Source organism: Sturnira hondurensis, unplaced genomic scaffold (genome assembly GCF_014824575.4).
Source record: "Sturnira hondurensis isolate 20B ecotype Veracruz unplaced genomic scaffold, ASM1482457v3 Scaffold0002638, whole genome shotgun sequence".
Taxonomy (NCBI): domain Eukaryota; kingdom Metazoa; phylum Chordata; class Mammalia; order Chiroptera; family Phyllostomidae; genus Sturnira; species Sturnira hondurensis.
Window position 1 is genome coordinate 11299973 of NW_028075269.1, and position 21479 is coordinate 11321451.

General features: G+C 41.7%; 1 protein-coding gene across 1 annotated transcript in view; it reads left to right on the forward strand.

The window, feature by feature from the left end:
- Positions 1-21479, forward strand: part of CAT (catalase) — a 35006-nt gene that overhangs the window by 12484 nt on the left and 1043 nt on the right. Inside the window, exons 3-12 of the mRNA XM_037040488.1 lie at positions 574-684; positions 1803-1933; positions 2395-2499; positions 5340-5465; positions 8418-8609; positions 9077-9229; positions 11165-11303; positions 14153-14286; positions 19882-19989; positions 21396-21479. Coding sequence (XP_036896383.1) covers positions 574-684; positions 1803-1933; positions 2395-2499; positions 5340-5465; positions 8418-8609; positions 9077-9229; positions 11165-11303; positions 14153-14286; positions 19882-19989; positions 21396-21479 — 1283 coding nt within the window. The remainder of the gene's footprint in view (positions 1-573; positions 685-1802; positions 1934-2394; positions 2500-5339; positions 5466-8417; positions 8610-9076; positions 9230-11164; positions 11304-14152; positions 14287-19881; positions 19990-21395) is intronic.

The following is a 21479-nucleotide window of genomic DNA, read 5'->3' on the forward strand; positions in this document are numbered from 1 at the left end:
GAAAGCTAAGAACTCAATAGGAAAAAGAAAACTTGATAGAAAGGAAGAAAACATTTTTCTCTTAGCTGCTTACTTGGACTCCCACTTAGGACTTCCTGATTTCTTTATTTGCCCTTTTACCCTCGCAGGTTATTTTGGTATGGCTTTTCCAAGGTGGCCTTGTTAAGTTGTTCAGTTTGTTGTTTGGCTCTGCAGTGACCTTCCTAAGTGTTTATTCTTTCTTTCCCTGCATTTCCTTCTCTCCCTGTTCTTTCCCTCCCAAGTTCTACCTTTACTTCAAGGCTGTCTCAGGCCCTATGTCCTCGGGCCAACCTTGACTAGTCATTGGCAGCCCATTCCTCCTCCTCTTGGCTCCAGCTGTGCAGCACCGAGTTTAGCACCGAATGATAACAGGTCTTTGCATGTTACTCTCATCATTTTGTGTTTGGACATCTCCCCTTTCCCCATCGTAGTGGGAGTCCCCAGAAGGCCAGTGCTAAACTGTCGGTGTCTCTTGTCACCTAGATGACTACCGAGGGCCTGATAGTCGGAGTGATGGTCTCATAATGAGGATGTCTCTGTCTTTCTCATTAGGGGCTTTTGGCTACTTTGAGGTCACTCATGACATTACTAAGTACTCCAAGGCAAAGGTGTTTGAGCATATTGGAAAGAGGACTCCCATTGCAGTTCGATTCTCCACGGTTGGTAAGTCAGTCTTTTTGCTTAAGTGGTATTCCTGTCACCTTACTTGGGTTCCTTTACAACTTAATTTCAAGAGCCCCTTATTAGAAGACAGAAAACAAGCCCTTCTGCAAATGGCAGCCGGGTTTTACTATAGAAAACATGTTTCGAAACATGGAGGGAGTTACTTACAATTCCGTTTTTCGAGGTCTTAGGAAATCACACTGGTGCGGAAGCCACCTCTGCAATTCTGTGACATTTGGAAAGAACTTGCCCACGAGTGGTTGGCTTCAACGGACGCACCGAGCCTGTGCTTTTATTCTGTAACCGTGATCACAGCTGCCCTTTCTCGAGAGTGAACTCTGTGCCATCCAGGCTTACAGACATATCTTAGGTGTAGATTTATTGTACAAAGTGGGATTACTTCTGTTTCAGAGAGGATAAGTGACTTGTCTCATGTAACAGAGCTAGTAAGAAGTAGATCTAATGGATCTAATGTCATGCTACATCTTAACACACCACAGTCTTGTGACTCTATTTTGCTTTCAGTCTCTGTTCATTAAAAAAATAGTCGGGAATGCAAAGATAAATGAAGTTAAGAAGCTATGTTTTAACTCATTTTCTTAATACCAACTTCATACTTTTGATACCTCTTTTAATCTTCGTAATGATTCGCTTCCCTTATTTTAATTTAAATTTAATTCCCTGTTTGATCAAAGCTTTCTCACTACGTTAAATTGATCATCTTTTCAGCTGGGAACTCCATATACAGGCATTACCTCAAGATACTGTAGTTCCAGTCCCAGACCACCACGATAATAGAACCATTATTGCAATAAAGCCAGTGATAATCTTTCTGTGGGTGCCTTGCCTTTAAAATGAAACATCTATGATATAAAGTGCAATTCAGCAAAGCACAATAAAGCGAGATATGCCTGTATTCTCTTATTACTCTCAATTCTTTTGTTTACTTTATAGACCACCTTAGCTAGTGGGTGGTAGAAATAATAACTTAGGCGCTTAAGCACCTAGTTTGCTTCTAGGATGTGGGTTAGAAAGGCTAGATGCCAATGTCTCTTTGTGGTTTGGGGCTTTGCAGGGTGCTCTACTTACGCTTCGTTTTTCCCATTCGAATCTTCCAGCTGGAGAATCGGGCTCAGCCGACACAGTCCGCGACCCTCGTGGGTTTGCCGTGAAGTTTTACACGGAGGATGGTAATTGGGATCTTGTGGGGAATAACACCCCTATTTTCTTCATCAGGGATACCATATTGGTAGGTGATAAAGAATTTTGCCCTCTACAAATGTGTGCTGATTTACATTGATGTTAAATATCCCATATAGGTTGGCATTTGAAGGGAAGTCCTGGGAAAGGCAGAAAGAAAAGAATTTGATTCAGCCGGATAACCTTTTAAAACACATTTTTCTGTATTTAATTGTTTTATTTGATCAAACTACTATGGTTTCCATAGGCCTTAGAGTTAGCATTTTAGGATTCACTGACTTAATGGGAATAGTCCAGTTTTCCTTACAGAATGTGGCAGATTAGTAAAAATACTCACTTTGCTCTAGAAACAAGTAGAGAACACATTTCATTGTAGGATTTGGCAGTTTAAAATTCCTTGTTAATGTTCAGAATTGTAATCCATAAACCTAGCAATAGGCATTGTATAATATAAGACACCATAATTCTTGTAAACTTAGTTTTGTTTTTTCTCTCTTATTTTCCACTTAGTTTCCATCCTTCATCCACAGCCAGAAGAGAAACCCTCAAACACACCTGAAGGACCCGGATATGGTCTGGGACTTCTGGAGCCTTCGCCCTGAGTCTCTGCACCAGGTGGGGACGCTTCTTTCTCCTTAAGTTATCGCCTGGGATGGAACTGTCATTATGACTCATTAAGTGTTTCTCCAGTTTTGGCTCTTTTATTGGCATTGGTTTCTGACTTTCTTTTGGGGCACTGCCTCAAATTTGTTGGTCTTAAAGAATTTTATAATGACCAGTTTTATTAATCTTTGTCCAATGATGGACCTTAAGTGATGCTAGAAACATTATCAATTGATATTTAGCAACATTAAGGATTGAACTCTGTAGTGTGAAGTATTAGGGAAATGAGAGAAAAGTAATACTAAACAAATTTACTATTAAAATAAATTTTGAATAACAAAGTTAGGCTAGTTTTCAGATTTGTTTTAGCTTTTATTTATAAATTTTGAGCCATGAGGTTAATGATTTATCTATCATTCTGCTTCAAGGCAATCCTTATTAAAGTACCAATGATATATTTCACAGATACAGAACAAACATTTCAGAAATTTATATGGAACCATAAATGACCCTGAATAGCTGCAGCAATTTTGAGAAAAAAGAACAAAGTAGGAGAGATCACAACACTCGATATCAAACTGTATTGCAAGGCCGCTGTAATCAAAACAGCTTAGTACTGGCAGAAGAACAGACACATAGACCAATGGAACAGAACAGCGAGCCCAGAAATAAACCCAAGTCTCTATGGTCAATTAATATTTGACAAAGGGGGAAGAAGCATAAAATGGAGTAAAAATAGCCTCTTCAACAAATGGTGTTGGGAGATCTGGACAGTGACATGTGAAAAAATGAAACTTGATTACCAACTTACACCATACACCAAAATAAATTCAAAGTGGATAAAAGACTTAAATATAAGCCATGACACCATGAAAGTCCTAGAGAAAAACATCAGCAGGAAAATCTCAGACATTCCATGCAGCAACATATTTTAGGGGACATATCTTCATTGATATGTGATATGACATATCAGTGAAGATATGTCCCCTAGAGCAAGGGACATGAAGGAAAGAATAAACAAATGGGACCTCATCAAATTAAAAAGCTTCTGCATGGCTAAAGAAAACAGCATTAAAATGAAAAGAGAACCAACTATATGGGAAAACATATTTGGTAATGATATCTTGGGCAAGGGTTTGATCTTCAAAATATATAAAGAACTCACAGGACTCCACTCAAGGAAGACAAAAAACCCAATTAAAAAATGGGCAAAAGACTTGAATAGACACTTCTCCAAGGAGGACATATATAGAGGGCCCAGAGACACATGAAAAGACGCTCAGCATCACTAACAATCAGGGAGATACAAATTAAAACCACAATGAGATGTCACTTTACATTGGTTAGAATGGCTATCATAAACAAACCAACAAACAAGTGTTGGAGAGGTTGTGGAGAAAAGGGAACCCTAGTGCACTGTTGGTGGGGATACAGACTGGTGCAGCCACTGTGAAAATAGTATGGAATTTCCTCATAAAACTGAAAATGGGACTGCCTTTTGACTCAGCAATTCCACTGCTGGAATTATATCCTAAGAACCCTGAAACACCAATCCAAAAGAACCTATGCACCCCAATGTTCATAGCAGCAGAATTTACAATAGCCAAGTGCTGGAAGCAACCTAAGTGCCCATTTTGATCCACTAAGTAAACGAGTGGATCAAGAAACAGTGGTTCATTTACACAATGGAATACTATGCAGCAGGGAGAAAGAAGGAGCGAGAGTGTGGATGGAACTGGAGAGCATTATGCTGAGTGAAATAAGCCAGGTGGTGAGGGACAAATACCATATGATCTCTCTTTTAAGTGGAATATAATCAACAAAAGAAAAAAGCAAGCAAAATATAACCAGAGACATTGAAATGAAGAACAATCTGACAGCAACCAGAAGGGAGGGGGAGGGGAGGGGAAAAGGGTTTTCAGGAACTACTATAAAGGACACATGGACAAAACCAAGGGGGAGGGTGGAAGCAAGGGATGGAGGTGGGTTTGGCTGAGGTGGGGAGGAGTTGTGGGGAATGCAGACAACTGTAGTTGAACAACAATAAAATAATTTAAAAAATATTAAAAAAACAATTTTAAAAATTCTTTAAAAAACAATAAATGACAGTAATGGGGGACTTCTTTTTTTTTTTAATTTTATTCATTTATCTTTAGAGGGGCAGGGAAGGAGAGAGGAAGAGGAACATCAATGTATGGTTGCTTCTTGTGCATCCCCTGCTGGGAACTGGCCCCTGCAGGGAACTGGCCTGCAACCCAGGAATGTGCCCTGACTGGGAATCGAACTGTGATTGTCTGGTTCACAGGCCCACGCTCAATCCACTGAGCTACACCAGCCAGGGCAGTAATGGGGGACTTCTGATCAATAGGGTGGCATAGTCAGAAATGGCTCACCTCTTTGCACAACCGCATCAAACTTACAACTGAAATATAGAACAGCAGTCAAAACTGTCAGAAATTGAGTTGAGTGGAAGTCTGACAACTATGGAATTAGAGAAACCATATCCATCCAGACTGGGAGGAGGAGCACAGATATGGAATGGGCTGGCCCCTCGCCCATGTGTGGTGGATAAAAATTTGGGAGGAATATCTCGAGAGTGAGGAGTCCCAGACCCACACCAGGATGCCCAGCCCAGGGTTGCAGTGCCAGGAAGATAATCCCCACAACTTGTGGCTGCAAAAACTAGCAGGGATTGAGTTGATGGAAGAAACTTCTGGAGCTCCAAGCAGTTCCTCTTAAAAAACCCACACATGGACTCACCCGCTCAGACTTGGAAATTTGGGAGTGTCTAAAAAACTAGGATGTTTTGATTTAAATGGAAAAATTTTAGGCTTTCTTTTTCTGTTCCTTAGGTTTCCTTCTTGTTCAGTGATCGGGGGATTCCAGATGGATACAGGCACATGAATGGATATGGATCGCACACCTTCAAGCTGGTTAACGCGAATGGGGAGGCAGTGTATTGCAAATTCCATTACAAGGTACATGTTGCCTTTGGGGTGAGGAGTGAAAGGCTCCCACCGCCCCCACCTCCTCACTTCTCCCGAGGATCGGGCAGAGATAAAAAAGATCCAGGCCTCTCCAACGTTTCCCTCAGTCCACCCCCAAGGATGAGAAGTATTGATCTATTTGGTTAGTACCATGCGTATTTTGTTACCTACCACCTGTTCACCGTGCCCAGATAGAACGATGTGTGATCTCTTTCTGGTCTCTTCTTTCCGTGTGGCCAGAGGGTAAAACCACAAAGCTGTTCATAGTCAAGCTCTCTTCTTCCAGACCGTGGGAACTCTGCCATACATATTTGGGAGAATGTTCCTTTTGTGCCAGCTTTCTGGTTTAATGTTTCTGGTGCTGGCAGGTGTGCAATGAAATTTTTTCTCTGGGGAGAGAGAAGATTGAATTTTTGATTTGGTCTCAAATGTAAGGAGTAAATACAGGCCTCTACGCTAGGCCAAAGGAGTTTTCTACCTGGTTTAGCTTAGCTTTCTGGAGTTCCCTATTGGAGTTTAGAGTCAAGTCTTAGCAAACAGTGAAGTATAGTGCTTTGCCTTTCTTAGCTTTTAGTCATCGTTCTGAACATAGATATCTTTTGGGGTCCAAGAGGGGACTAAGGGAGCATTGGGGTGTTCTGTTAGTAATTGGGGTGTCCTATCTCGCCATTCTTTCAAAAGCTGATGCTATCTTTCCAAAAACGTTTCTTCTAACATTTAATTCATCCTTCCATTTATTTAGCATTTATGGAGGGTATGTTGTGAACAAAGAAAATAAATAAAATCAGTTACAAATGTCAAAACCCAAAAATTCTATTGCTTAAAATTTATTTTTGTACAATCAGATCAAATCAGTTACATGTGGGGAAGTTTTGGGGAAGCTTTTAATTAATTACAGTATTTCCTATTTTAAAAAGTTTTATTTATTTACTTTTAGAGTGAGGGGAAGGAAGGGAGAAAGGGAGAGAAACATCCACAGGTGAGACAAACTTTGATCGGTTGTCTCTCCCACGCCCCTAGCCCGGGCCCTGGCCCACAACCCAGGCCTGTGCCCTGACCAGGAATTGAACAGGTGACCTTTTGGTTTGCTGGATGATGCCCACCCCACAGAGCCAGACCTCGGGGCTTAAAGCGTCTTAAAAGGCTCTTTCTTAGTATGATCTTGGCATTTGGTAGAATAAGCAATAGTCCAAGAGAACCTCAGGCTGCTTAAGAACTTACTTGCAAATACTACTGCTAAAGTAAGAAGAGCCAGAAGGGGACTCATGACAATATGGACTCCCTCTTAATGACGTCAGAGAGACCTGTTTCCGCTGTCCTGTCAGCATTTACCTGAACAGCTTATAGGAGAAGTGTCACCCCTCTTTATACTTATGACTTGGGTCTGTAATCCCCAGCATGGAGCACGTTGGCTTGTCATCGGCCCACTGGCTTGTGATCGCCCAGAGGAGCAGTGTTGGTACAACCAAACTAAATGGTTGTATCTGGGATGGCTAGGCTGGTTGGTGGCTCTGCAGTTAGGCCAGTCTGAACTCGGATTTTCCTTCCTCTGGGTGTCTGTGACTTGACGTATAACAGGAAGTTCTCTGAGCTCCAGTTTTGTCTGTGTAATTGGGATAATCATGCCAGCTGTTCAGCGTCCTGGAAAGATCGGATTGGTTCCGGGTCTGTTCAGCACGGGGCCCTGAGATTTCCTGAACTCTACGTAGATTCATCAGTCTGGATTATTCTGGCCTGAGAGTGTTCTTTTCTAAGCCCAAGAGATTTAATTAAAATCAGAAAGGTATTGCAATATTGTATAATTTAATGTATGAGCTATCTGGCTGATCTGCTGATGGTGATCTCCATTTTTCAACCTCGGCTTTGTTTCCAGTCTAATAGTAAGGAGGGTTCAAATCCTGCTGCTGGCTAGAGTGAGTTGGGATTTCTGTGGTTGAAGTGGACTGGCCTTCAGAGTTAACTTTTGCTGAGGAAGTCTTTCTATGGAGCTTGGCTTGAAGGGGGTCTTGTAAAATAAGATACAGGTGGGAAATTTATTGAAAATTGGTATGGATAATAGGAGCACTTTGGAAAGCGCCTTGACTTCTTTGGGTCTTAATAGCTCGTTTGGAAAGTCAGAATCCTAATTTTATCTGGTCATAGTCGTCAGCGAACTGTTTCGGAGTGGCTGTGCTGAACGAGATTCTTTCCAGGTCTGTGAACTAGGATTCTATAATTTCTCTTTAAAAAAAAAGAAAGAGTATGGGGGCAGAGGGCGACTAGCTAGGCACAATTTCAGTAACTGATTTGAGCTATTATAAAACAAAATTTAAAAAATTGCTTCACTTAGGAAAGTTCTTTAATTATATTATTTGCTCATTTGAAAAATATGTTTTAACTTTTTTCTGATTTGAAAAGTAACACAAGTATAAAAATTCAAATAATAAACACTCTGGAAAACAGTTTTGAAGTTCCTCAAGAAATTAAATGTAAAGTTCCCATATGATCCAGCAATTTCATTTTGAGATAAATACACTAAAAAAAATCCACTGAATTGGACACTTTAAAATGGTTGCAATGATAAGTTTTATGCCCCCAAAACTTGTGGCTTCTCTAAAGACATCAATATAGCATTCTTTACATGGGGGAAAGATTGAAAATAAATGATATGTCAGCAATTGTAAAAATTCAAATAATATAGAATGCAAAAAGGGAAAGGTAGGATTAATTTTAAATATGAATTGTGTAGCTGGATTCCCTAGACATTTAAAAGAGTGTGGATAATTAAGCAGAATTTCTTGTTGACAAGTTCATATTTGGGTGAGACTGAAGAGCTGGGTTATTGCTAGGAGGAGAATCCAGCCTCAGAGTGGTGTTGCTCAGTGTTGTGCAATGCACCACTGAGTGGAGTTCACTCACTGTGCCAGTGAGTTTCAGTGTGAGCTTTTTTCTTTCATTCTGTAGACGGACCAGGGCATCAAAAACCTTTCCGTGGAAGATGCAGGAAGACTTTCCCAGATGGATCCTGACTATGGCCTCCGGGATCTTTTTAATGCCATTGCCACTGGCAACTATCCCTCCTGGACTTTTTACATCCAGGTCATGACATTCAGTCAGGCGGAAACTTTTCCATTCAATCCATTTGATGTCACCAAGGTAAGTCAGCCAACAACCAAGTTATTGTCTTGTTTGAAGTGTCTTTGTACCTACTTTTAACAAGTTTCCAGTCCCACACTCACCATGACTGGGAAGTCGTGTACATGATACGGTGGGACCACGTGCCAGCCTCCTGGCCTGTGAGTGCGTGCTCGCCAGCACCTCACCTCCAGCTCCTGGCCGAGAAGTTCCCTGAGCTCACCCAGGGTGGCTTGATTCATTGTCATTAGCAGGGAGCAGTTCTGAAAAGCTGAAGTACTTTTGCCCAGGGAAAGTGTCGATGTTTACTGTTGACTGTTGTGAAAGGTTTAATCAATGCACTTACCTTAAATTCTTATCATTTGATTCGATTAAACATGATTATTTTTACTTATTATGATCATGTTTGCAAGCTGGAATTTTTCTGTGGGCACTTTAGTTTCCTGTGGTTGGCTGTCTGGTAATTATGCATGTCACTTTATTTTTAGGTTTGGCCTCACAAGGACTACCCTCTTATCCCAGTTGGTAAACTGGTCTTAAATCGGAATCCAGTGAATTACTTTGCTGAGGTTGAACAGTTGGCCTTTAACCCAAGCAACATGCCGCCTGGCATTGAGCCCAGCCCCGACAAAATGCTTCAGGTAAACCTGGTGGATGGAGAGGCACCGAAGCGGGAGTACGCACCAGTGTGCACGTGCGCATGCTCACACACACACACACACACACACACACTCAAACACACACTGTGCAATTTGTATGAGGCACGAACTGGCACTTAACCTTTAATTAAGCTGAGTCCTTAGTTTATGTGGGACTGACTAAGACACTTTGAGATGAGCATTGCAGTAGAAGCCAGATTTTGTAGTACTCCCTCAATACCTTAAGACTGACATTTGGTCCCTTAATTTGAAAAACGTTATACTAGAACTACCTTAGGAATTTGTAAAGAAAGCACTTTTCATTCAGGCTATAACTAATTGGAGGGAGTAATTTTAATTTATTGTAACACCTTGGTCAATGGCATTCCACTCATTTCTCCTTCCGTGGTGGTGCTTGAATGTTTCCATCAGTAAAAAGAGACCCGAACATGGTTTTTCACAAACTGAATGTTCGTTGTCAGTGATTATAGGCCGTGTTTGTTTGTCTCGAATGTTCCCAGGCGTTCAGTACTTTTTCGTCACTCTCCAACTTGTTCTTTTGTGTGAAAATACTTCTTTGGACTAGACGTCATCAGGAAACTAATTGGTTTAATAATTGTTGAGAATCAATGTTTTTTTGTTTTTGGACTATGGCCATGAAACAAAAGTTAAAGATTGTAACTCAGGGTCAGACTTCAGTGGCCGGTGGCTGCTTCTGGATTGAGCAGTGACTCCAGGTCAGGTGTCACTCCTTGGAGGCAAATGAAGGGTCCTCTGTTTCCCTCAGTAATAACTTCTTCTGCTTTGACAGTGGGAACATCTGAGGCATTTATAGAAAATGAGTTTTCCTTATATTATTAACTCATATAAATGGAATACCTATCTGTGTGTGTGATGGACTGTCCTGGCTGCTGTAGCAGATAAAAAAACACAAGAAGATGTCATGGAAGGTGGGATGCTGTGCTGAGTCAGGGAATCTTGTCGGACAGGAGATGATGACGAAGATTCGAGAATGAGATAGCACTGGAGGTGGCTTTTGGGTGAGGCCTAGATTCAAGCTGATGGCGGGGGATGGCCCTGCTGTGTCCATTTCCCACCCTTGGCACTCCATCCGTGGGGGGGGTAGGTTTGCTCTATAAGCATCAGGCTACGCTCAAGCAGAAGTAGATGACAGAAGCCACCTACCTCCAGGAGCTGTTATGGCTCAGTAGCACCTGTTGTCCTGTTGGTAAAATTAGAGCACAGCTTAGTCTATTTTGAGCGAAAGGAGGCACTCAGCTTCCAAACTGTTAATGGACCTCAGCCATGGCTCATGGCCAGGCTTCTAAATATTACCCTAGACTCTTTGAAACGATTGTGGGAGGTAGAGTCCCTCAGCCAAGAGCAAATTATTGGCCGGGCAGTGAGACTGGGTTGATCATCCATTGGTATGAGTGATTTGGCACAAAATAATTTCGTAAGTTGCTCTTTTCAACTTGATTGTTATTTTGGCCCATAGAGTTAGGAATAGAATAATACTCTTTCGAATTCAAAGTCAGTGATAAAGTCAGTGAAAGAAGACTGCTCACAGAGTACAGCTTTGAATTATGAGAGTATTTAAATAGTTGGATACTATGCAGAGTTAATCAAAGCTTTTTATTTCAACACTACTAACTGGAAGAACTTTTAAAATGCTTACCATGCTGCCTGGATGTAAATAACTGAATTTGATCTTTGATTCAGGACCTGTGGCATTGGAGGGCCGTCATCATGAACCACAGCTTTCTTTGTGTAGTACTTTGTTCATCACTAGAAAGTCTTGGGGCTCAACAGTGTTTCTGGCACAAATTGAAATGCAACACGAGAGTGGCTTTTTGTATAATTTACTGCACAGGTGGTTTTGTAGAAATGTGCTTCTTTTGTTAACGTGCCCAATGTCCGTTTTATTTATGACTTCAGGGCCGCCTCTTTTCCTATCCTGACACTCAGCGCCACCGCCTGGGACCCAACTATCTTCAAATACCTGTAAACTGTCCCTTCCGTGCTCGGGTGGCCAACTACCAGCGTGACGGCCCCATGTGCTTTCTCGACAACCAGGGTAAGCCCACGACATTCGGCTCCTGCTGTGAGGGCAGAGGGCACCGCTGAGCGGAGGCTGGGGCGGCTGGCTGGTGGTTTTCCGGCTGGCCCCAAGGGACCTCCTGCCCTGTTCGGGAAGGTGTTCCGCAGGCGCTTCTGCCGACCACATGATCTTTGCCCAGCAATGCAGGTTTTAACTGTCCGAGGACTCTCCACGCTATTATCTAAGTCTTTGATTTGTTTTATCGAGAGTTCCACCTCTGGTTTTCCTTGTTACCCATCCTATTGTGAAAGACAGGGAGAAAGAACTTTCACCCTGATTGTAAGTAGAGTAGCATCTAACATAGGCATTAAGTTTTAAAGACTCTTCACAAGGGGGCAGTTCCTTAAATTACCAGGGTTTAGAATCGTGGAGGTCCAAAAGTCAAGAGTTCATGGTCCTTTGCACTTCTTCCGGGCCTGTGGAGAGCGAGTCTAGCTGGATTTGGAAGGGGTGGGGTAGGTTAGAAACAGAGGAGACAGAGCCCATCCAGGGAATCTCCTACACCGTTTTCGGTTAAGTGAATGTAATTGAATTCATATAAATCGACCGGTGAGATGTGACTCCTGCATTTTGTTTCTTGGAGCCCATTTATCAAATTTGTGGGTTTTTTCTTTTAACTACATTTTTGGGTGCCATGTACAAATAGCTTTTATTTCTAATTATTGTTCTAATTAGAGATTGCTTAATGTATGAGTTTTTTCTTTTAACTACATACTTGAGTGCATGTATAAGCAGCTTCTGTTTCTAATTATTTTTTTAATTAGAGATTGCTTAATTAATGTTTTTCCTTTTAATATTCCACAGTTTAATACAGCTCTTAGTTTCCTTTTTTACTTTCGTATTTAGGATATGTATTTTAGATACAGGCTGCTTACATTGGTCCTCTCAGAAATTTTACTACTCAGTTATATTTATAGCCCTAGATGTCTGTATTGAAACAAAGTTAATTTTTCCATTATAAAAATAATGCATGTGCTGTAAAGGAAATTTGGCAACTATAAGGTACAAAGAGAAGGCAAAAGAAAAACCCACTTGTAGTCCCAACACCCAAAGGCCACAACTGTTACCATTTTGGCGTATTTCTCGCCAGTCTTTTCTGTGTGTATTTGTTATACAGTTAAGATTATTTGTATATATAATTTGGGGCTGTGCATTTGATATGCCGTTATCACTAAACCTTTTCCTTGTACTTCACAAGTTTACGTGCTCACCCACCGATTGTGTTAGTTGGTCACTGTATTTCTGCTCTCCAGGGATGGTAGTGGTGTAGAGGAAGGATGTTGTTGCTCAAAGTAATCGACACCGTCCTCTGCGTTTTTTTCTGAAAGGGATTTTTTTTCATTCACATTCCTTGGTCCTTTTGTCATTGAGGCTGGCTGTTATTGAGCGTTCTTCACTTGTGAAGAGTCAGAGAAGTTTGGGCATATTTTGGAACTTCATTAATAAGTAACTGTTTCACGTTCGCCGTTCTTGTTTACCATTGTAGTGGTACATGTGGAAAACTACTTGTGGATGCATTGGATATACCGCTTGCCTCTTTGTTTTAAAAGCAGAGCATTTGGGCTGTGCGCTCAAAGTCTCGTGAAAGTGCTTAATTGTTCCCGACAGTCAGTGACTTGAAGACAACTCCCACATTGAATGAGGCCAGTGCTTATCTGGAAATCGAGTTTAAAAGTTATTCCACTAGGCACATTTCAGAGAGCTACTACTTAATGGAGAAAAACACGTAGTGACTGGTTATTGGAGCACTTTGCTCTTCATGTAGGTGTGGTTGACCTAGAATGGATTTCTTGAGCTAATGATTGGGCTCCATAATCGTATGTTGTCCTCTCTCTTCCTACAGGCCCTGGGTACCTTGGAAATGTGATTAGTAGGCACCCCTTGCTTACTGCTCTGCGTAAGCTGTTCAGGCAGCGTGCTGGGTAGAATTCCAACCCCAGACCGGTTTGTTCAAACCACTTAGTTTCCAGGCCACCCCTTTAGGCAATGTGCATGAAAGCTGCTGCTCGTATCAACCAGAGAAGAGTGTAGTTGGGAAAATAAATATGCCAAAATAGAAAAAAAAAGACTTCATTCTTTTTTCCAGAACTCACACCAAATGTTTTGATTCTATTTTTCACTTTAAGTCCAAATAAATGAGTGCTGACATATTAGAAGTATCAAAGTTTTTAAAATCCCTTTTTTATTTATCTGTGGAAGAAAGTAAAAATGAAGCTAACATTGAATAAAGTCATAATCAATAAGGGAGAGATACTAGCCTGTAAGGAAAAGCAGAGTGTGTAGCGGGAATGTAGCGTGTGCCGGAGGGGAAGAAAGTCCAAGAACCCAGAGTTATAACGCCGGATCCACCACTAATCACCTTGTGACTTCGTAGCAGTTAAGATCCCAGGGCTCAGTCCCTGAAGGAGCAGAGCTAGACCTTTGACTTGCTCCCAAGAATTCTGTGATTCTGGGTTTGAATTGAGCCTAAACCTACAAGAAATCCTAAAATTTGAAATGTGTCTTTGGGTCTCATTTTCCATGGGGGCCAAATCAAACCTGTATGAAATGTATTTGTACTGGCAAGCGTCAGTTTTCACAGATTAGATCCTTTGAAGTGTTCACGGGGAATTTGAGATCTCTTCATTAGGACTCAGGCTGAGACGGCCCATGCGGGCGTTTGGAAGATGGCAGTGCTCTCTAAGAATCTCAGTATTGCCTGTAGGTAAATATGGTACATAAAAAATAACGCGTACAACATGTATGTTGTGAGTATGTATGTGTGCGTGTTTGTGGACTTCCTTTTTTTAACCTCCCGAAGTGAATCCGGTGGCTTGCCCCTGCAGGCGGCGCTCCCAATTACTACCCCAACAGCTTCAGCGCCCCCGAGCAGCAGATGAAGTATGCCCTGGAGCACAGCACCATGTACTCCGGGGAGGCGCGGCGCTTCAACAGTGGGGACGAAGACAACGTCACTCAGGTACTGACCTCTTTGTCCGCTGCGGGAGTCACTTCATCATTCTGCTTCTCTGTGTCTGCTGATTCCCCCCCTCTCCGAGTCTCTGGTATGTCTTAAGTCGAATTCAGGGAAAACACCTCGAATCAGAAATCAGTCCCTTTTATCAGATGGAGTTGACCGGTTGTGTTACTCTGTTCCTTGGGGTCGGAGTGTGACACATTTCAGTTCCTCTAAATTTTATTGAGGGGATAAGGTGGGGGCCCATTGGGGAAGAAATGATTTCACGGAAATCTAAGAAATGGGCAAGTAAAGCTTCAGCACAGCCAAATCTGAGAATCTGGGCAGGACTGACAGATTTAAGGGACTAGAGTTGGATTCAAAACAGCTGTAGGAGCCGCCACAGCAAGAGCGTAGGTGTTTCCTCCGAGGGGCTTACCATTCACACGACGCCGCTGCTCCGTCTGCCTGTTGTGCTTTCCGGTACTTTCCTCCTCTCTGCCTCGGGGCTTCTGCTTTAACAGGGCTGTGGCTTTGCAGTGGCCGTGGCCTAACTCTTCTTCATGCCTTCCTTCTCTATATAGTCCCCATGTTTGGACCTCTTTTACTTCTCTCATTACTTCCGTTATCAGATTCCAGAGAGAGGGCATCAGATTGACCTGACTAATCTTTTCATTGTCGGACAGCTTATAGTTAACTGCCCTGGGTCACGTCCCCCCTTCTTTCCAACGACCTGTGGCTGTCTAAGGGCTGTTCTTTCAGCAGATACAGTGAAAGAGGCCCTTTGACCTTGGATGGCAGCCTCCTCCTTAAAGTGTTCAGTGCAACTTACACCACACACAGAAAAGAATACAGTTACAATGTGTAGCTGTCCGATAGCTCTGCTTGGGTAGTTGGTGTTTAACGTACTATTTAAATAAGAATAGGACCGATTTCTACTTTCTCATTTTGTAAATGTGGGTTTCAAGTAAAATATATATGTGAATTAATACACTATGGAGGTATCTTTATTTGAAAGACACTTATGTGTATACATGTATGTGTACATAAAAAAGAAGATACTTGTTGTGGGATATAAGCCATATTTAGTTGAAATTAAACAGCTCCTGAAAGGCCTTTGGTATTAACGGCATTATTCTTTGTATGCAGGGGATACCAAGTATATTACAATACAATTCCTGCCTCTCAAAGAATTGGCCTAATGAGGTATATGCTGGTGTTAAACTAACAAATATAACCTCTGCAAAAATTAATTTGAATTATGAGGCTATTGCATGCACATTAAAAATTATTAGATAATCATATTTTATTGAGATTCTTTCTCTTTTTTTCCAATTCTTTTATTTAATTATTTTTCAAGTACAGTTTTCTGTCTATTACTCCCATCCCATCCCATGAGAGAGATTCTTATCACTGTATAGAACTCATGTTTTCAGCAGCGATGATACTGCGCTTAGGTTTATAGCATAATCCTGTGACAAAAAGAGTCACCGGGGAACTCAATAAGAAGGTCCAGGTGTATACTCTCAAAAATGATTCACCTGGACTTCCTCTTCTGGCTTGTTGCAGATTAGCTGTGTTACACCTAGCCTTTCATGGAGGATACCGGAAAGCTAGATAAATACAAAAAACATCTGTCTGAAGGCTGTGGAAAGCCTAACAAAGCAACAAGGATTTGACGAGCTAAGATCTTGGGCAGAAAAGTGGTGCACAGGTGTGAGCTTGGCATTCGGTGTTCTTTCTGATAAGGCGTTTGTTACTTTGTGAGCCTTGGCCAAGACGCTGAGCAGAATTTACTGCATTCGTATGGGGCTGGAGGGATAACAGGTGGAGTTCAGGGCCTGCGAGGGGGGAGGCCTTCCGTTAACATTCAGGCTTTCAGTTGGAGTCCCTAACAGGCTGTGCCCTAGAGTAAGGAAGCCCTGAAAGAAGCTTCCCTTCCCAGAGACTAAGACACAACTTCGTGTCAGCCCGGTCTCAGCCTGGATTGAGGCGGCCTCATTTTACCCGAGTGCCAGACGCAAACGGCTCTTTGGAGGAAAGCAGTGCCTCAAATTGTCTCTACATTTTTGTGTATCCAATGACCAGCATTCAGTAACTACCAGGCATACCCAGAACATACGACATTATGACGGAAAACCAAGAGGGCAAAAACCAAACCGGACAACAGAAATGAACCTACTGGAGAGCCAGATAGTGGAATTGTCACATACGGGTTTTGAAATAACTGCAAATAATATGTTCAAAAAATAGATGACAAAATAATATGTTCAAAAAATAGTTTACTAATATGGAGAATTTAATGAGAGAACTTGAATCTACCCAGGAAGCGTTGAATGGACGTGCTGAACTGGAAAATGCAACTGAAGTGAATAACTTAGTAAATGGGTTTAAAAGGAGACTAAATACAACTGAAGAGGATATTAGTAAACTGGGACCCAGAGCAGCAGATGTGATCAAGACTAGCTCATGAAGAGAACAAGAACTTCTCTTTATCATAAGACGCCATTTAGAGACTGAAAAGGCAAGCCACAGAGTGGGAGAATGTCGTTTAACAGGTGACTTTATGTACAGATTGTGTGAGGAACTACAGAGCAATAAGGAAAAGACAGACAAATGAATAGAAACATTAGCAGGAGACTTGAATAGGCACTTTGCAGAAGAGGATGTCCACGTAGTTGAAAAGCGTGGACAGGTGGTTTCCCTTACGGATGTGGAAAATAAAACCACCAAGAAATACCTCTAGAAACACACCAGAGGGGCTGGGATTAAGAAGACTGACCGTACCTAGTGTTGGTAAGGACGAAGGACAACTCTAACTGTCATGCAATGAAAATATTTCCCTGAGATGGTTTCGGGCTACCAACATGATGTCACTGAACCTGTGGCATTGGGAAGTGAGCTCACTGTTCCACTTTTATACAGGCTTTCCACCATAGAGGTAACAGTAGACACCCATAGTGTCGAGAATATAGGAGTGTGTAGTAGTTGGGAAGTGATATGCTTTGAGGGTTTATTTTATTTGTAATACCATTTATTTAGTGGTAAGTTTATGTAACTTAACTTTTAATAATGGCTGTATTTAACAAGTTACTCACAGAATTCCTAAAAACTTGTCAGTTTGCTCCCATGAGCAACCTGCCTGCAGCACATCATTGGGATTTCACGACCAGGTTTCTTCTAGTTCAAGGTGATGTTGGGTTGGCCAGAAAGTCTGTTAACTTTTAGCCATAAAATAAAATACATGTTTTTCATTTTCACCAGTAACTTTACTGATTTGGACATTTTGAGTATGTCAGCTATGTCCTGCTATTGACTTCTGGTGGGTAGAGGCCAGGGGTGCTTCTAAACATCTTCCAGTGCCCCACAGCAAAAATTATTTGGCCAAAATGTCAGCAGTACAAGACACTTTCCAAACCACTTTTGACACGTTTGATCAATCACCACACCTTCTTCATACACAGCGCCGATCTTTTTTTGTGTTTCAGTTGCATTCTTACCATTCTTGAAATAATAAAGCATAATACATCAAAAATGTTGCTTATTTTCTTCCATCTTCAATATTAAAATGGCTGCACAAAAATTCACCAATTTTGATTTTTTTAATGTATGCTGATATGACAGTGGTCACAGTACAATCTAATAAAATTGTTTCAAATGAAGTTAAAGATGCTAAGCACTACTAAAGCCGTTGTACAGAAAAAGACTAAATGAACTTTTTGGCCAACCCAGTAGATGGAGGTGACATAGGGGGCCTACTTCTCACACATGCCTGTTAGATTCAAAATGAAATAAAAAAAAAACATAGTTAACAGACAAGAAAGTTCAATCTCCAGCTCCCAGAAATGAAAAACAAGTCAAAGTAGTGTGTGAACATTGAAGGTATGAGTTATTTCATGGGTGTAACTAAACCCTATTTACATCTCATTAAGATTTCACACCTCCAAGAGCCTAGGAGATGAGGCCACAGGCTTCATGTATTGCAGAGAGCTAAGACTCAGCTCTTGACATAGTAATGAGAGCCAGGAACTGACACTTCTTTGGAAAAACTACCTACCAGGCTGAAGGTGCATCTTGGAAGCATGTGGGCTCTAGATGGAAGCTGTCGCTCCTGAGAAGTTGGGGTCTTTCTCCTGTGCTGTGCTCAGGCGAGGACCTTGCATTCTTGTCCCACTCAGGGTCACATGGAAGCCCCGAACTGAGAGGCAAGTGAATTAATAAGTGTCATTAGGCCTCTGCAGATATGATGAAAAAAATGACCACACGAAGATACCTTTACAACTCGGACACATTTGGAATTTCTGCAGACGATAACGCCTGTTGAAAATGAGTCACATGGAAAAATTACATGCAAGGAAATCCAGTGTCCTGTGAAACTGCATATGTAGCAGATGAAAGAATTATACCCGACAGAATAAGAGAAGGTTTGAAATAAGCACCTTGGCAGCATTCAAGGAGATACAGAAAAGAATATTATCCCTAAGACAAGAATAGGAAGTGGGAAAACAAAAACAGGTAGAGTTGAAAAAGAACTAAAAAGAAATTTCTAGAAACAAATAATACAATCTTTGAGATAAAAATCCAACAGATACAGTGACTCAGTGGATGTGTAAACAATATGTTACATACAGCTGAAGAGAAAATTAGCGAATTGGAGACTGATCTGAGGAAATCCCCATAATATGGTACTTTGATTGGATTGTGTGGATATCAAAGTCAGATTTCTGAAATTTGTATCAGATTTAAACTTTGCTCAAGTGAAAAAAAAACTTTATTATGGCCTATTTCATAACTTACTTAGAAAAGCTATGAATGCTTCAATATTTTATAAATGATATTTTGGATAATTGGGTATTTTTGGACTTTGTATACATTAATAGAGCAATACATAGAACAGCATGGAACTCAATAAGTATTTGTTGAATGAATGAATTGATGAAATGTTAGGATGAAATTGTACATTTTCATCCTAACAATTGTACATTTTCATCCTAACGTTGATTTTGGGAATGAGCAGAAGCTATTAGGACTCATACCTGATACTTAGCTCCTATTTTTTATTTTAATCTATTACTATAGATTTTAGAGGTAGACCCAATAATCTAAGGAAAATAGAATTGTTAACATATATCTGCTTCAAGAAATCCTGGCCTTTGAATAGCTAAGGATATGTAAGTGAATTAGGATTTTTTTCCTCCATGATTCTGGACACAGAATTGAACAAAGGTTATATTGTGTTAACTGTACATTTGATGGTAGTTTGCACATTCCTGACTTGTCAGTATTAAGAATGTGCTGGGAGTTTTAACTGTAGGCTGTATTGCATTGTGTTTATGAGATTTGTTAGCAGTGACAACAAAGGACATTATTAAATAACAGGAGCTATTATCAACAACAGAATTCCTCCTATTTTGCTTAAAATCAAGCAAAACAAAAGGTGAGGAACTCAACACAAATAACACCTTCAACAATAATTTAAAATTATTCTCAAATGCTGAAAACTAATTTTTATGCAAATGAGGAAGTCTTACCTCTTCATTTCAAAAGTAGCAGATTGGGTGAGCTTTGTCTGTGATAAAGGGGCTGTTCGGTTTCCCTCCCTGTGTTTTCACTGAGCAGGTGCGGACGTTCTATCAGAGCGTACTGAACGAAGAGGAGAGGAAGCGCTTGTGTGAGAACATTGCGGGCCATCTGAAAGACGCGCAGCTTTTCATCCAGAGGAAAGCGGTGAGTGAGGCTGTGGAAGCGGAAGGGTGACCTCTGCTGGCTGGAGAAGAGAGTGCAGCTGTGTGAGAGAACCCTTAAAAGGAAAAGTGTCCTTTCTATTGTACTTGAGCTAAGCACACTTAAAAAAAAAATGAACTAAGCTCCAATCAGCCTCTGATTACTTTCTCTCCGATGGATGTGGCATATCTATTGATCCTTAGCTCTTTGTGCAATGCGTAGTTATTTAGTTGAGTTCAGAGGGAGTTCTCTCCTACGCAGTTTTATTCGACTGAGGTCAAGTTCTGTGCAAGAGAATAATATTCAATGTCAAGCTGTGGGTCCTGTCACAGTGTTGCTTTGAATTTGGATGATAAAAAATTCAGATGACATTTCTGTGGTTTCAAGCCTGCCACTCTGCTTGATGTCGTGACACTGACCTCCCTTCAGAAGCAACTGGAGACTCGTGTGTTCTCAGGGGTGAGGACTGAGCTGCTTCCGAAGGTCAGGCCAAGCTTTTGAGCGAAGGGGCCACGTCTCTGTGGTGGCACTCATGGTGCTGTGTGAGGTTTCCTCACTTGTGGTTTCCTGGCCTGCCACGGGGGTAAGCTTCCTGTAAAGAAAAGCTTACAAGAAACCCCACTATTTCAGAAACTCCACCATTTCCTTGCTCTTGGTTGCTGCTTCTGGGTTCACAGGGGCAGCTGGGCTGGCAGCTGTCAGGATGTGCTAGCAGGCAGGGCACCCTCTTTGTAGGCGAAGTTCTCTGTCTATAACTACCTTTTTTTCCAGTGTGCGTAAAACTACCCCTTTAAGTCTTTGTGGTGTGGTTTGCTTACTGCTCCCCGCCAGCAGGGAGCCTCACAGTTGCCCTGTGAGATCGCTGGAGCAGGTTTTATCTTATCTCACCGATGAGAATGATTGAGCTGACTTGTAGGGAGTGTACTCCTGGCACACTTCTCACGAGTGCTGGAGCTGTTAGGCTCCACGTATATTTATGATGCCCACCTCTCCCTGCTGTCTGTCTGCTTGGGCCCAGCCATGACTGGGAATTCCTGCTTGAAGTGTGCGGAATTGCCCAGCGAGTGGCAATGACTTTGTATTCTTTAAATGGAGGCAGTGGGACCATTTCTTAATCCAAATCACTGTAGCTTGAGTTACTCCAAGGTCAGCACTTGAACAAGCAGCCAGTGCAGTTTGCCTCACATGCATCTTTCTCACAATAGCCTGTGAGGTAGGTGAGGCTTTCTGCCTCATCTTACAGGGGGTGGGCATGCTCAGAAGGTTGGTCAGTGTATGTCCGAGTTCCCACTGGACCCCCGGTCAACTTATTCTGTGTTGCTAATCCTTGTGTGGTTCTATTTCCTGAGGAAGCGCCTTTTCTCCCTTGGCCTAGGAAGGACTGAGGTCATGTTTATATTTGTTTTCAGGTCAAGAACTTCAGTGACGTCCACCCTGAGTATGGGGCCCGCATCCAGGCTCTTCTAGACAAATATAACACCGAGAAACCTAAG